The 12,403-nt window shown below is 51.0% G+C and overlaps 1 protein-coding gene across 2 annotated transcripts; it reads right to left on the bottom strand.

Annotated features, from left to right (window-relative positions):
* Positions 1 to 226: 226 nt before the first annotated feature.
* On the bottom strand, positions 227 to 11,974 carry pi16 (peptidase inhibitor 16). Of its 2 annotated transcripts, XM_031895195.1 has the most exons (7): positions 11,719 to 11,974; positions 10,111 to 10,332; positions 8,147 to 8,256; positions 7,603 to 7,691; positions 5,535 to 6,293; positions 4,004 to 4,319; positions 227 to 467 (listed from the first exon to the last, which is right to left on the bottom strand). In XM_031895195.1, the coding sequence occupies exons 1-6, from the start codon at positions 11,878 to 11,880 to the stop codon at positions 4,015 to 4,017; spliced, it is 1,647 nt and encodes a 548-aa protein (XP_031751055.1). In that variant the 5' UTR covers positions 11,881 to 11,974; the 3' UTR covers positions 227 to 467; positions 4,004 to 4,014. The 2 variants fall into 2 exon arrangements, 1 of the variants encoding a protein (XP_031751055.1); XR_004220897.1 differs by lacking the exon at positions 227 to 467 and having other exon boundaries at positions 4,228 to 4,319; positions 4,656 to 6,293.
* Between the last annotated feature and the right edge of the window lie 429 nt (positions 11,975 to 12,403).

Raw genomic sequence — 12,403 nt, 5'->3', positions numbered from 1 at the left:
AACCTGACTGCCCTTACAGTAAGGAACCCCTTCCTATGCTGATGGTGAGATCCCCTCCCCCCCCCCCAATGTATCACTCATTCCCCCTTTCTTGGTAGGGAACCCCATAACCTGACTGCCCTTACAGTAAGGAACCCCTTCCTATGCTGATGGTGAGATCCCCTTTCCCCCCCCAATGTATCACTCATTCCCCCTTTCTTGGTAGGGAACATGTGTGTACATTTTTGTATTCAATTCTTTATTTTTTGAATGTTACACTGTTCATGTTATCTACATGCAGATAATATATATATATATATATACAATTAAAATAAATTATGGTTTAAATAAATAAAAATGAATAATGTTGCAGTAAAATGAACAATTCATAAGTTTATCTCTGTATTTGTCCCTGGATAAAACTGTGAGTGGATTCTCTGCGGAAGGAGAATGAGCCAGTAAATATCTTGGGGCAAATCCAAATACCCCTGAAACAGAAAGGGAGGAAAATTGTCAGCTCAATAACCAACAATACAAACTGTGAGAGCAGGAAGGCGGGGGAAGTACTGGCAAATACAGCAGGCAGCGTTACAGCGAGGGCAGGGGAAGTACTGGCAAATACAGCAGGTAGCATTACAGCGAGGGCAGGGGAAGTACTGGCAAATACAGCAGGCAGCGTTACAGCGAGGGCAGGGGAAGTACTGGCAAATACAGCAGGCAGCGTTACAGCGAGGGCAGGAAGGCGGGGAAGTACTGGCAAATACAGCAGGCAGCGTTACAGCAAGGGCAGGAAGGCGGGGGAAGTACTGGCAAATACAGCAGGCAGCGTTACAGCGAGGGCAGGAAGGCGGGGGAAGTACTGGCAAATACAGCAGGCAGCGTTACAGCGAGGGCAGGGGAAGTACTGGCAAATACAGCAGGTAGCATTACAGCGAGGGCAGGGGAAGTACTGGCAAATACAGCAGGCAGCGTTACAGCGAGGGCAGGGGAAGTACTGGCAAATACAGCAGGCAGCGTTACAGCGAGGGCAGGAAGGCGGGGGAAGTACTGGCAAATACAGCGGGCAGCGTTACAGCGAGGGCAGGAAGGCGGGGAAGTACTGGCAAATACAGCAGGCAGCGTTACAGCAAGGGCAGGAAGGCGGGGGAAGTACTGGCAAATACAGCAGGCAGCGTTACAGCGAGGGCAGGAAGGCGGGGGAAGTACTGGCAAATACAGCAGGCAGCGTTACAGCGAGGGCAGGGGAAGTACTGGCAAATACAGCAGGCAGCGTTACAGCGAGGGCAGGAAGGCGGGGGAAGTACTGGCAAATACAGCAGGCAGCGTTACAGCGAGGGCAGGGGAAGTACTGGCAAATACAGCAGGCAGCGTTACAGCGAGGGCAGGAAGGCGGGGGAAGTACTGGCAAATACAGCAGGCAGCGTTACAGCGAGGGCAGGGGAAGTACTGGCAAATACAGCAGGCAGCGTTACAGCGAGGGCAGGAAGGCGGGGGAAGTACTGGCAAATACAGCAGGCAGCGTTACAGCGAGGGCAGGGGAAGTACTGGCAAATACAGCAGGTAGCGTTACAGCGAGGGCAGGAAGGCGGGGGAAGTACTGGCAAATACAGCAGGCAGCGTTACAGCGAGGGCAGGAAGGCGGGGGAAGTACTGGCAAATACAGCAGGCAGCGTTACAGCGAGGGCAGGAAGGCGGGGGAAGTACTGGCAAATACAGCAGGCAGCGTTACAGCGAGGGCAGGAAGGCGGGGGAAGTACTGGCAAATACAGCAGGCAGCGTTACAGCGAGGGCAGGAAGGCGGGGGAAGTACTGGCAAATACAGCAGGCAGCGTTACAGCGAGGGCAGGGGAAGTACTGGCAAATACAGCAGGCAGCGTTACAGCGAGGGCAGGAAGGCGGGGGAAGTACTGGCAAATATAGCAGGTAGCGTTACAGCGAGAGCAGGAAGGCGCGGGAAGTACTGGCAAATACAGCAGGTAGCGTTACAGCGAGGGCAGGGGAAGTACTGGCAAATACAGCAGGCAGCATTACAACGAGGGCAGGAAGGCGGGGGAAGTACTGGCAAATACAGCAGGTAGCGTTACAGCGAGGGCAGGGGAAGTACTGGCAAATACAGCAGGCAGCGTTACAACGAGGGCAGGAAGGCGGGGGAAGTACTGGCAAATACAGCAGGCAGCGTTACAACGAGGCAGGGGAAGTACTGGCAAATACAGCAGGCAGTGTTACAGCGAGAGCAGGAAGGCGGGGGAAGTACTGGCAAATACAGCAGGCAGTGTTACAGCGAGAGCAGGAAGGCGGGGGAAGTACTGGCAAATACAGCAGGCAGCGTTACAACGAGGCAGGGGAAGTACTGGCAAATACAGCAGGCAGCGTTACAGCGAGGGCAGGAAGGCGGGGGAAGTACTGGCAAACACAGCAGGTAGCGTTACAGCGAGGGCAGGGGAAGTACTGGCAAATACAGCAGGCAGCGTTACAGCGAGGGCAGGAAGGCGGGGGAAGTACTGGCAAATACAGCAGGCAGTGTTACAGCGAGAGCAGGAAGGCGGGGGAAGTACTGGCAAATACAGCAGGTAGCGTTACAGCGAGGGCAGGGGAAGTACTGGCAAATACAGCAGGCAGCGTTACAACGAGGGCAGGAAGGCGGGGGAAGTACTGGCAAATACAGCAGGCAGTGTTACAGCGAGGGCAGGAAGGCGGGGGAAGTACTGGAAAATACAGCAGGTAGCGTTACAGCGAGAGCAGGAAGGCGGGGGAAGTACTGGCAAATACAGCAGGCAGTGTTACAGCGAGAGCAGGAAGGCGGGGGAAGTACTGGCAAATACAGCAGGCAGCGTTACAACGAGGGCAGGAAGGCGGGGGAAGTACTGGCAAATACAGCAGGCAGTGTTACAGCGAGGGCAGGAAGGCGGGGGAAGTACTGGCAAATACAGCAGGCAGTGTTACAGCGAGGGCAGGAAGGCGGGGGAAGTACTGGCAAATACAGCAGGCAGTGTTACAGCGAGAGCAGGAAGGCGGGGGAAGTACTGGCAAATACAGCAGGCAGTGTTACAGCGAGAGCAGGAAGGCGGGGGAAGTACTGGCAAATACAGCAGGCAGTGTTACAGCGAGAGCAGGAAGGCGGGGGAAGTACTGGCAAATACAGCAGGCAGTGTTACAGCGAGAGCAGGAAGGCGGGGGAAGTACTGGCAAATACAGCAGGCAGTGTTACAGCGAGAGCAGGAAGGTGGGGGAAGTACTGGCAAATACAGCAGGTAGCGTTACAGCGAGAGCAGGAAGGCGGGGGAAGTACTGGCAAATACAGCAGGCAGTGTTACAGCGAGAGCAGGAAGGCGGGGGAAGTACTGGCAAATACAGCAGGCAGTGTTACAGCGAGAGCAGGAAGGCGGGGGAAGTACTGGCAAATACAGCAGGTAGCGTTACAGCGAGGGCAGGAAGGCGGGGGAAGTACTGGCAAATACAGCAGGTAGCGTTACAGCGAGGGCAGGAAGGCGGGGGAAGTACTGGCAAATACAGCAGGCAGTGTTACAGCGAGAGCAGGAAGGCAGGGGAAGTACTGGCAAATACAGCAGGCAGTGTTACAGCGAGAGCAGGAAGGCAGGGGAAGTACTGGCAAATACAGCAGGTAGCGTTACAGCGAGGGCAGGGGAAGTACTGGCAAATACAGCAGGCAGCGTTACAACGAGGGCAGGAAGGCGGGGGAAGTACTGGCAAATACAGCAGGCAGTGTTACAGCGAGGGCAGGAAGGCGGGGGAAGTACTGGAAAATACAGCAGGTAGCGTTACAGCGATAGCAGGAAGGTGGGGGAAGTACTGGCAAATACAGCAGGCAGCGTTACAGCGAGGGCAGGAAGGCGGGGGAAGTACTGGCAAATAGAGATGATTAAAGTGAATGTTGGAATGTTTGGAAATTCGCTCCCTGGAGGAAACGTTGGGGCAGATCCAGGTAGTACCTAAGAATTCTCCAGCACCTAGAGGGCAATTGACTTTACCCCTATGTATTTGCACATTAGTGTTTCGGACTCACCTGAGCGGTTTTCAGGCCTTGTCTGACCCAGTGATGTTTTCAAGACTGTTCCAAGACGACTTTTGTTTTGGTTTGAACAGGCTGTAAGTCCCTTTCCCATAGCTCCCTGGCTTGCAGGGTCTCTTACGGCTCGGATCTTTGGAAGAACTGGATATTTTCCACCATTTCTGGCCCAGTCCTCCATCAGGGCTCGCACTGTTTGTCCAGTAAAGGGGGAAAACCATTGAAAATGTCATTGGCTGATTGGTGCAGGGGAATGGGCAGTAGGGTCGCTGTTTCCCAGGTCTATAGACTGAGTGGGCAAAGTAGGTTTTATCTGGAAATTGAGAAGGATAAAGAGGAAAATTCTATCAGTTACAAAAGGGCAGAAGGGAAAAGTGAGACTTGTCTTTGTGCTTCGAGCTTAGAATATTTCTAGATTTCTCCTATGATCACTGTGACATACTGAACAATTTGCCTTTCTTTAGCGCAGGGATCCCCAAATGCCAGAGGGGAACCCCCCACCCCCAGCTGGGGCAATACTATCCTCACTGGGTATATACTGCCCATAGGGGAAACCCCCAGTAGATATTTCTTGTATCGCCATTGGTTGTGTAGGGACTTACAGTATATTCTACATTGGTACAGTATGTGGGAATGGGTTGGCTCTTACCTGACCTGATGGACTGGTGGAACCATTTCTTGGCAGTTGGGGAATGGGTTGGCTCTTACCTGACCTGATGGACTGGTGGAACCATTTCTTGGCAGTTGGGGAATGGGTTGGCTCTTACCTGACCTGATGGACTGGTGGAACCATTTCTTGGCAGTTGGGGAATGGGCTTACCTGACTTGATGGACTGGTGGAACCATTTCTTGGCAGTTGGGGAATGGGTTGGCTCTTACCTGACCTGATGGACTGGTGGAACCATTTCTTGGCAGTTGGGGAATGGGTTGGCTCTTACCTGACCTGATGGACTGGTGGAACCATTTCTTGGCAGTTGGGGAATGGGTTGGCTCTTACCTGACCTGATGGACTCGTGGAACCATTTCTTGGCAGTTGGGGAATGGGCTTACCTGACTTGATGGACTGGTGGAACCATTTCTTGGCAGTTGGGGAATGGGTTGGGTCTTACCTGACCTGATGGACTGGTGGAACCATTTCTTGGCAGTATGTGGGAATGGGTTGGCTCTTACCTGACCTAATGGACTGGTGGAACCTTTTCTTGGCAGTATGTGGGAATGGGTTGGCTCTTACCTGACCTGATGGACTGGTGGAACCATTTCTTGGCAGTTGGGGAATGGGTTGGCTCTTACCTGACCTGATGGACTGGTGGAACCTTTTCTTGGCAGTATGTGGGAATGGGTTGGCTCTTACCTGACCTGATGGACTGGTGGAACCATTTCTTGGCAGTTGGGGAATGGGTTGGCTCTTACCTGACCTGATGGACTGGTGGAACCATTTCTTGGCAGTTGGGGAATGGGTTGGCTCTTACCTGACCTGATGGACTGGTGGAACCATTTCTTGGCAGTTGGGGAATGGGTTGGCTCTTACCTGACCTGATGGACTGGTGGAACCATTTCTTGGCAGTTGGGGGTTTAGCTGGTCTGAAGGTGAGGTTCTTTTTAGAGAATGCTTTGTACTGGTCACTCTTGCCTTGGCTAGCTGAAGCTGATGACAGGGAGCCATTGCCTTTGGCCTTAGGGTTTGGTTGACTTGGTGGAAAGTTTGATGTCTTTCTCTGTGGTTGGAAGGGCTGGTCCTTCTGTGTTTCTGGTTTTCTGACTACTGGATGGGCTCTTGGTTTATCAGAGAAAGGTTTATCTGAAGGCAGCAGGTTGAAAGGCAAAGTTAGTGCCGAGGAGGATGAATGGTCTGGCTGAGGAGTTGAAGGCACAGATTGGGTCACTGTTCTCTCTAGAAGTCCTTTTGTGTTTGATCCTGGTGTTACAGAATATGGACTTGTAACATGTTCTGTAGAACTTTGATCCGTATGTGGTTGTGTTGGACCGTTCTCTTCTGTTTTCTGTTTTGCACTAAAGCCTTCAGATCCCAGGGGAGAGGAAACAATGTCCATTGGCTGCTTTAGCGTGATTCCCTTTGCTATGGAGCTTTCTGTTGGTTGGAGCCAGGCTATTTGGCTGCCAGTAGGTTCTGGCTGAGAACTACGTGTTGGACTGGTATCTTCCATTGCCTGTACTGGGTTTGTGTGTGTTCCGTCCACTCGTATGCCGGCCGGGCTTACACTGGCAGAATCTGCCCAGGGGGTGATCCCTGCAACTTGACTGCTCTTCTCTGTCTCGTTCATGTTCTCTAATAAACAGAAATGACCCATTACACCAGAACCAACTGAGCCGATAGACTGTGTTGGGCGGAAATGTGTAAAGTAGATGTGGGTGCTGCCCATTTATAGGCTGTAAGGGAATCCAAACTCCCTGCATCTTTATTATATGTACTTATTGTGTGCAGTTACTCAGTACTCATTCCTTTCTGCTTTGTCCCACTAATAACTAATATATATACACAGCACATTAGCCAATTACCTACAGTGTGTAACAGTATAAATATAGGTAGGTAGGTAGACAGACGATAGATAGATGGATATAATAGGTAGGTATATATAGCCTATAGTAGCCTGTAGTAGCCTATAGTAGCCTGTAGTAGCCTATAGTAGCCTATAGTAGCCTGTAGTAGCCTATAGTAGCCTATAGTAGCCTGTAGTAGCCTATAGTAGCCTGTAGTAGCCTATAGTAGCCTATAGTAGCCTGTAGTAGCCTACAATAGCCTATAGTAGCCTGTAGTAGCCTATAGTAGCCTATAGTAGCCTGTAGTAGCCTGTAGTAGCCTGTAGTAACCTATAGTAGCCTGTAGTAGCCTACAATAGCCTATAGTAGCCTGTAGTAGCCTATAGTAGCTCACTCACTCAGTGAGGCCAATCTCAACAGTCACACTCACTCACTCATTCACTTAGTGAGGCCAATCTCAACAGTCACGCTCACTCACTGGAAACTCTTTCACTGGATTTGATTGTAAAACACTATAAAATTCATCATCATCATCATCATCATACAGGCTCCTTAAAGCTCCTGGGCTACCAGTGTGACTACTTGCTCCTGGGCTACCAGCGTGACTACTTGCTCCTGGGCTACCAGCGTGATTACTTGCTCCTGGGCTACCAGCGTGACTACTTGCTCTTGGGCTACCAGCGTGACTACTTGCTCTTGGGCTACCAGCGTGACTACTTGCTCTTGGGCTACCAGCGTGACTACTTGCTCTTGGGCTACCAGCGTGACTACTTGCTCCTGGGCTACCAGTGTGACAACTTGCTCCTGGGCTACCAGCCTGACTACTTGCTCCTGGGCTACCAGCGTACCTACTTGCTCCTGGGCTACCAGCGTGACTACTTGCTCCTGGGCTACCAGCGTGACTACCTGCTCTTGGGCTACCAGCGTGACTACTTGCTCTTGGGCTACCAGCGTGACTACTTGCTCCTGGGCTACCAGCGTGACTACTTGCTCCTGGGCTACCAGCGTGACTACTTGCTCCAGATATAAATGAGCTACTGGTTCCTTGGTTCCTTTGTGCCCCCCACCCTGAGTGACATTTGTTCCATGGTACTTACCACACAAAGATCCTATGCACACGTGGTCAGAGGGACACTCAGTGCATCTACTGCCCTCCTTGTAGGGGCTCTCGCCCTCAAAATTGCCCCTATGAACAGAAGAAAGCCACTTTAGTCTCTTGGCTATTATCTATCATGTATCTATCATGTATCTATCATGTATCTATCTATCTATCATGGATCTATCTATCTATCATCTATCTATCTATCTATCTATCTATCTATCTATCTATCTATCTATCTATCTATCATCTATCTATCTATCTATCTATCTATCTATCTATCTCTCTCTCTCTCTCTCTCTCTCTCTATCTAATGAGTATAATAAACCCCTAAGGAAGCGATTATTTAAACAGAACACTACATAGGGTATATACCCAGACTGGTACCCACAGTGGTGCATGGGGTGAATAAACCAATGGGAGGGGGTATATATAGAGGTACCCAGGGGGAGGGGTACACTGGATGTGGTACCCATAGTGCTCTATAGGGGGAGATATAGGGTGGCACAGTACCCACAGGGAATAAGTTAATTTGGACTTACGGGGGTTCATAGTTACACACCAACAGGTACATGTTTTCGTCATCGACACCTTCAAGCTTCGGACAGAAGTTCTGGCCACATCCGACCCGTTCTGTCCCAGCCCAGACCATCTAAAGGGGACACAGAAAACATCTCCTGCAATTAGAAATTGATTTCAGGTGATTTTAGGTGTTAGAGTCCTGTGTATGAGAGGCCCGGCCTCTGTATTCCCGGGGGTTTTATGTTGTAGGTTATTAGCTTTGGGTTGATTTCAGGTGATTTTAGGTGTTAGAGTCCTGTGTATGAAAGGCCCGGCCTCTGTATTCCCGGGGGTTTTATGTTGTAGGTTATTTGGTTTGGGTTGATTTCAGATGGTTTTAGGTGTTAGAGTCCTGTCTGTGAGAGGCCCGGCCTCTGTATTCCCGGGGGTTTTATGTTGTAGGTTATTGGGTTTGGGTTGATTTCAGATAATTTTAGGTGTTAGAGTCCTGTCTGTGAGAGGCCCGGCCTCTGTATTCCCGGGGGTTTTATGTTGTAGGTTATTGGGTTTGGGTTGATTTCAGATAATTTTAGGTGTTAGAGTCCTGTCTGTGAGAGGCCCGGCCTCTGTATTCCCGGGGGTTTTATGTTGTAGGTTATTGGGTTTGGGTTGATTTCAGATAATTTTAGGTGTTAGAGTCCTGTGTATGAGAGGCCCGGCCTCTGTATTCCCGGGGGTTTTATGTTGTAGGTTATTGGGTTTGGGTTGATTTCAGATAATTTTAGGTGTTAGAGTCCTGTCTGTGAGAGGCCCGGCCTCTGTATTCCCGGGGGTTTTATGTTGTAGGTTATTGGGTTTGGGTTGATTTCAGATAATTTTAGGTGTTAGAGTCCTGTCTGTGAGAGGCCCGGCCTCTGTATTCCCGGGGGTTTTATGTTGTAGGTTATTGGGTTTGGGTTGATTTCAGATGGTTTTAGGTGTTAGAGCCCTGTGTATGAGAGGCCCGGCCTCTGCATTCCCGGGGGTTTTATGTTGTAGCTTATTGGGTTTGTGGCCCCATTGGTTCTGGTTAAATCTCTTGGGCATTTAGTTATTTGTGACTCACGCGCGCCATTGTTTGCTCCGGAGCTGAATGTTACTGCCCTTATAGTTACTATGTATATACTATATATATTTACTATATAATGGCGTCTCATGTAACCAGGGAGTCGGCCCACCAGGCTGAGCAGAAGAGACAGGGGCTCTAGACATTTCCGCTGCTGAACTCTCAGTAAGAGAATGAGACTCCCAGTTCCGCCCCCCAGGACAGGCCCCACTAACCCTGCCCAGTTAGGGAGACCACAGTTAGGGGGTGCAGATGGTCCATCAGTGACAGGTCTCACTTATGGAATGGCCCTTATGGACCTCATTGACCAGTTCCTTCTCTCAGAGTGACTTCTCTCTATACCAGGGCAAAGAACCTCATATCTCCAGAGTTGGCCCATACCCACTGCTCCAGAACCATAAGTGTGACCCACCCACCAACTCCACAAGTCCATTGCTAGTAGCAGTCTCTTACAGCAGTCTCTTATAGGGACACATGTGCTTTGGTTAGAGGCCTGGGCTGCTATGGCATCGGGCTCCCAACAGCTCACACTCTGGCACTGCCCCACCTGACTCTCATACATAGGGGCCCCGCCCTGGGGTTAGGACTTACCAACTCGCCAGGCCTTAGGTCCACGTACACCCAGAAGCCCGAGGGGCCTACAGACGACTGAACTGGACCACTCTATATACTAAGCGGGGCTGGGCCCAATTGCATATATCTGCTATAAGAGACTCCGGCACTCCCAGGCAGGCCTTTGTGTGATTAGTGGGAAGGTTTCTATGGACACACTGGTTGCTATGCACAATAACAGCAGAACATTTCCTTGTTGTTTGTTTGAAGGAACTGAAAACGAACCAATGGGGACCAGGGAGCGAGGGCTGCAATTGGCTAGGACTATATGGATGCAGATTTACCCACCTGGGTATAGTGGCCGCACATCTGCCCTTCCTGGCACATCCCTGTAGTAAAGTTATAGTAACCCCGCTCTTTGTGCCAGTCGTCCAGACCCAGCGCCACGTCCAGCGATGACCCAGACATCACAAACAGGTTTTCCCCAATGAATCCTCTGTCCTTGTTATGTTCCCAGATGCACTTCTCCGCATAGGATTTGGCCATCGCCTCTAAAGCCGAGTCCCAGGTCTGGAAGCAGAGGGGAGGGGGTAAGGCCTATGGCTCCCTGAGCTGAGCCCATCCCCTGAGCCTCCCATTGTGTTATATAAATGTCCTGGCTGCTACAGACACCAGAGCAAGGGGCAGTCAGCTCATTGCTGGCACTTAGTATATAAGGAGGAGGCATCAGTCTGGTTTTCTACCGTAATACACTGGTCTGGGCCATTTTACTGTATTTTTAAACTAAGTTGGAGCCCACTGGGAGGTACTGTGGTACTGTGGGAAGCCAGTTGCCCCCCGTTGGTGGCAGAACCGAAAGGAAAACGTACCACAATGGGGGCCACTATTGAGTCTTGGGTATTAGGGCCGTGACGTCCGAGGGAGCTGTCTATGAACGGGGTGCTGAAATGCATAGGGATGTGCCATGGGGAAGAGACCTTAATGCTGCTCTCCAGTACCGACAGGATTGGGTCATGGTACCAAATATAATGGCAGTAACCGGAGGCAGGGGGTCCAACTGACACTACCGACAGGAATGGGTCACGGTACCAAATATAATGGCAGTAACCGGAGGCAGGGGGTCCAACTGACACTACCGACAGGAATGGGTCACGGTACCAAATATAATGGCAGTAACCGGAGGCAGGGGCCCAACTGACACTACCGACAGGATTGGGTCACGGTACCAAATATAATGGCAGTAACCGGAGGCAGGGGCCCAACTGACACTACCGACAGGAATGGGTCACGGTACCAAATATAATGGCAGTAACCGGAGGCAGGGGCCCAACTGACACTACCGACAGGATTGGGTCATGGTACCAAATATAATGGCAGTAACCGGAGGCAGGGTGTCCAACTGACACTACCGACAGGATTGGGTCATGGTACCAAATATAATGGCAGTAACCGGAGGCAGGGGGTCAAACTGACACTACCGACAGGATTGGGTCACGGTACCAAATATAATGGCAGTAACCGGAGGCAGGGGCCCAACTGACACTACCGACAGGATTGGGTCACGGTACCAAATATAATGGCAGTAACTGGAGGTAGGGGCCCAACTGACACTACCGACAGGATTGGGTCACGGTACCAAATATAATGGCAGTAACCGGAGGCAGGGGCCCAACTGACACTACCGACAGGATTGGGTCACGGTACCAAATATAATGGCAGTAACCGGAGGCAGGGGTCCAACTGACACTACCGACAGGATTGGGTCACGGTACCAAATATAATGGCAGTAACCGGAGGCAGGGGCCCAACTGACACTACCGACAGGAATGGGTCACGGTACCAAATATAATGGCAGTTCCTAATGGTGCTGATACCCAATATGCCACCAAATTCACAAGGTACAGAGAGCAATTGTACTGCATTTGGATCCAAGCTGGTACCGGTACCGATACTCACCAGTTTTATCATGTCTGATGCTGAAGGCTCAGTCTGGGATCGGTAGAAGTTATGTTTATCCAGAATAATTCTCTTTTCTTCATAATTTAGTGCCAAGCACAGCTCCACCAATACAAGAGCAACCAGTCGGGCACTGGGCATCTCCAGTCTTCTCATCAGCATCCGATGCCCCAACAGTCTCTGTCAGTCTCTGGTGCCCGTCTGTCTCTGTCAGTCTGTCAGTCTCTGGCGCCTGTCTGTCTCTGTCAGTCTGTCAGTCTCTGGTGCCCGTCTGTCTCTGTCAGTCTGTCAGTCTCTGGCGCCTGTCTGTCTCTGTCAGTCTGTCAGTCTCTGGTGCCCGTCTGTCTCTGTCAGTCTGTCAGTCTCTGGTGCCCATCTGTCTCTGTCAGTCTCTGGTGCCTGTCTGTCTCTGTCAGTCTGTCAGTCTCTGGTGCCCATCTGTCTCTCTCAGTCTCTGGTGCCTGTCTGTCTCTGTCAGTCTGTCAGTCTCTGGTGCCCGTCTGTCTCTGTCAGTCTGTCAGTCTCTGGTGCCCGTCTGTCTCTGTCAGTCTCTGGTGCCCGTCTGTCTCTGTCAGTCTGTCTGTCAGTCTCTGGTGCCCGTCTGTCTCTGTCAGTCTCTGGTGCCCGTCTGTCTCTGTCAGTTAGTCTGTCTCAGTCTCTGGTGCCCGTCTGTCTCTGTCAGTCT

Source organism: Xenopus tropicalis, chromosome 1 (assembly GCF_000004195.4).
Source record: "Xenopus tropicalis strain Nigerian chromosome 1, UCB_Xtro_10.0, whole genome shotgun sequence".
NCBI classification, from domain to species: domain Eukaryota; kingdom Metazoa; phylum Chordata; class Amphibia; order Anura; family Pipidae; genus Xenopus; species Xenopus tropicalis.
Note: the sequence above shows the minus strand (reverse complement) of the source record. Positions and strands in the feature narration are given on the sequence as shown.

Coding starts and splice junctions, on each gene's coding strand:
- pi16 (XM_031895195.1), bottom strand. CDS start 11,880: ATGCTGATGAGAAGACTGGAGATGCCCAGTGCCCGACTGGTTGCTCTT. Junction 7,692..8,146: donor GTGTGTAACTATGAACCCCC/GTAAGTCCAAAT, acceptor TTCTGTTCATAG/GGGCAATTTTGAGGGCGAGA. Junction 6,294..7,602: donor GTGCATAGGATCTTTGTGTG/GTAAGTACCATG, acceptor TCTGTTTATTAG/AGAACATGAACGAGACAGAG.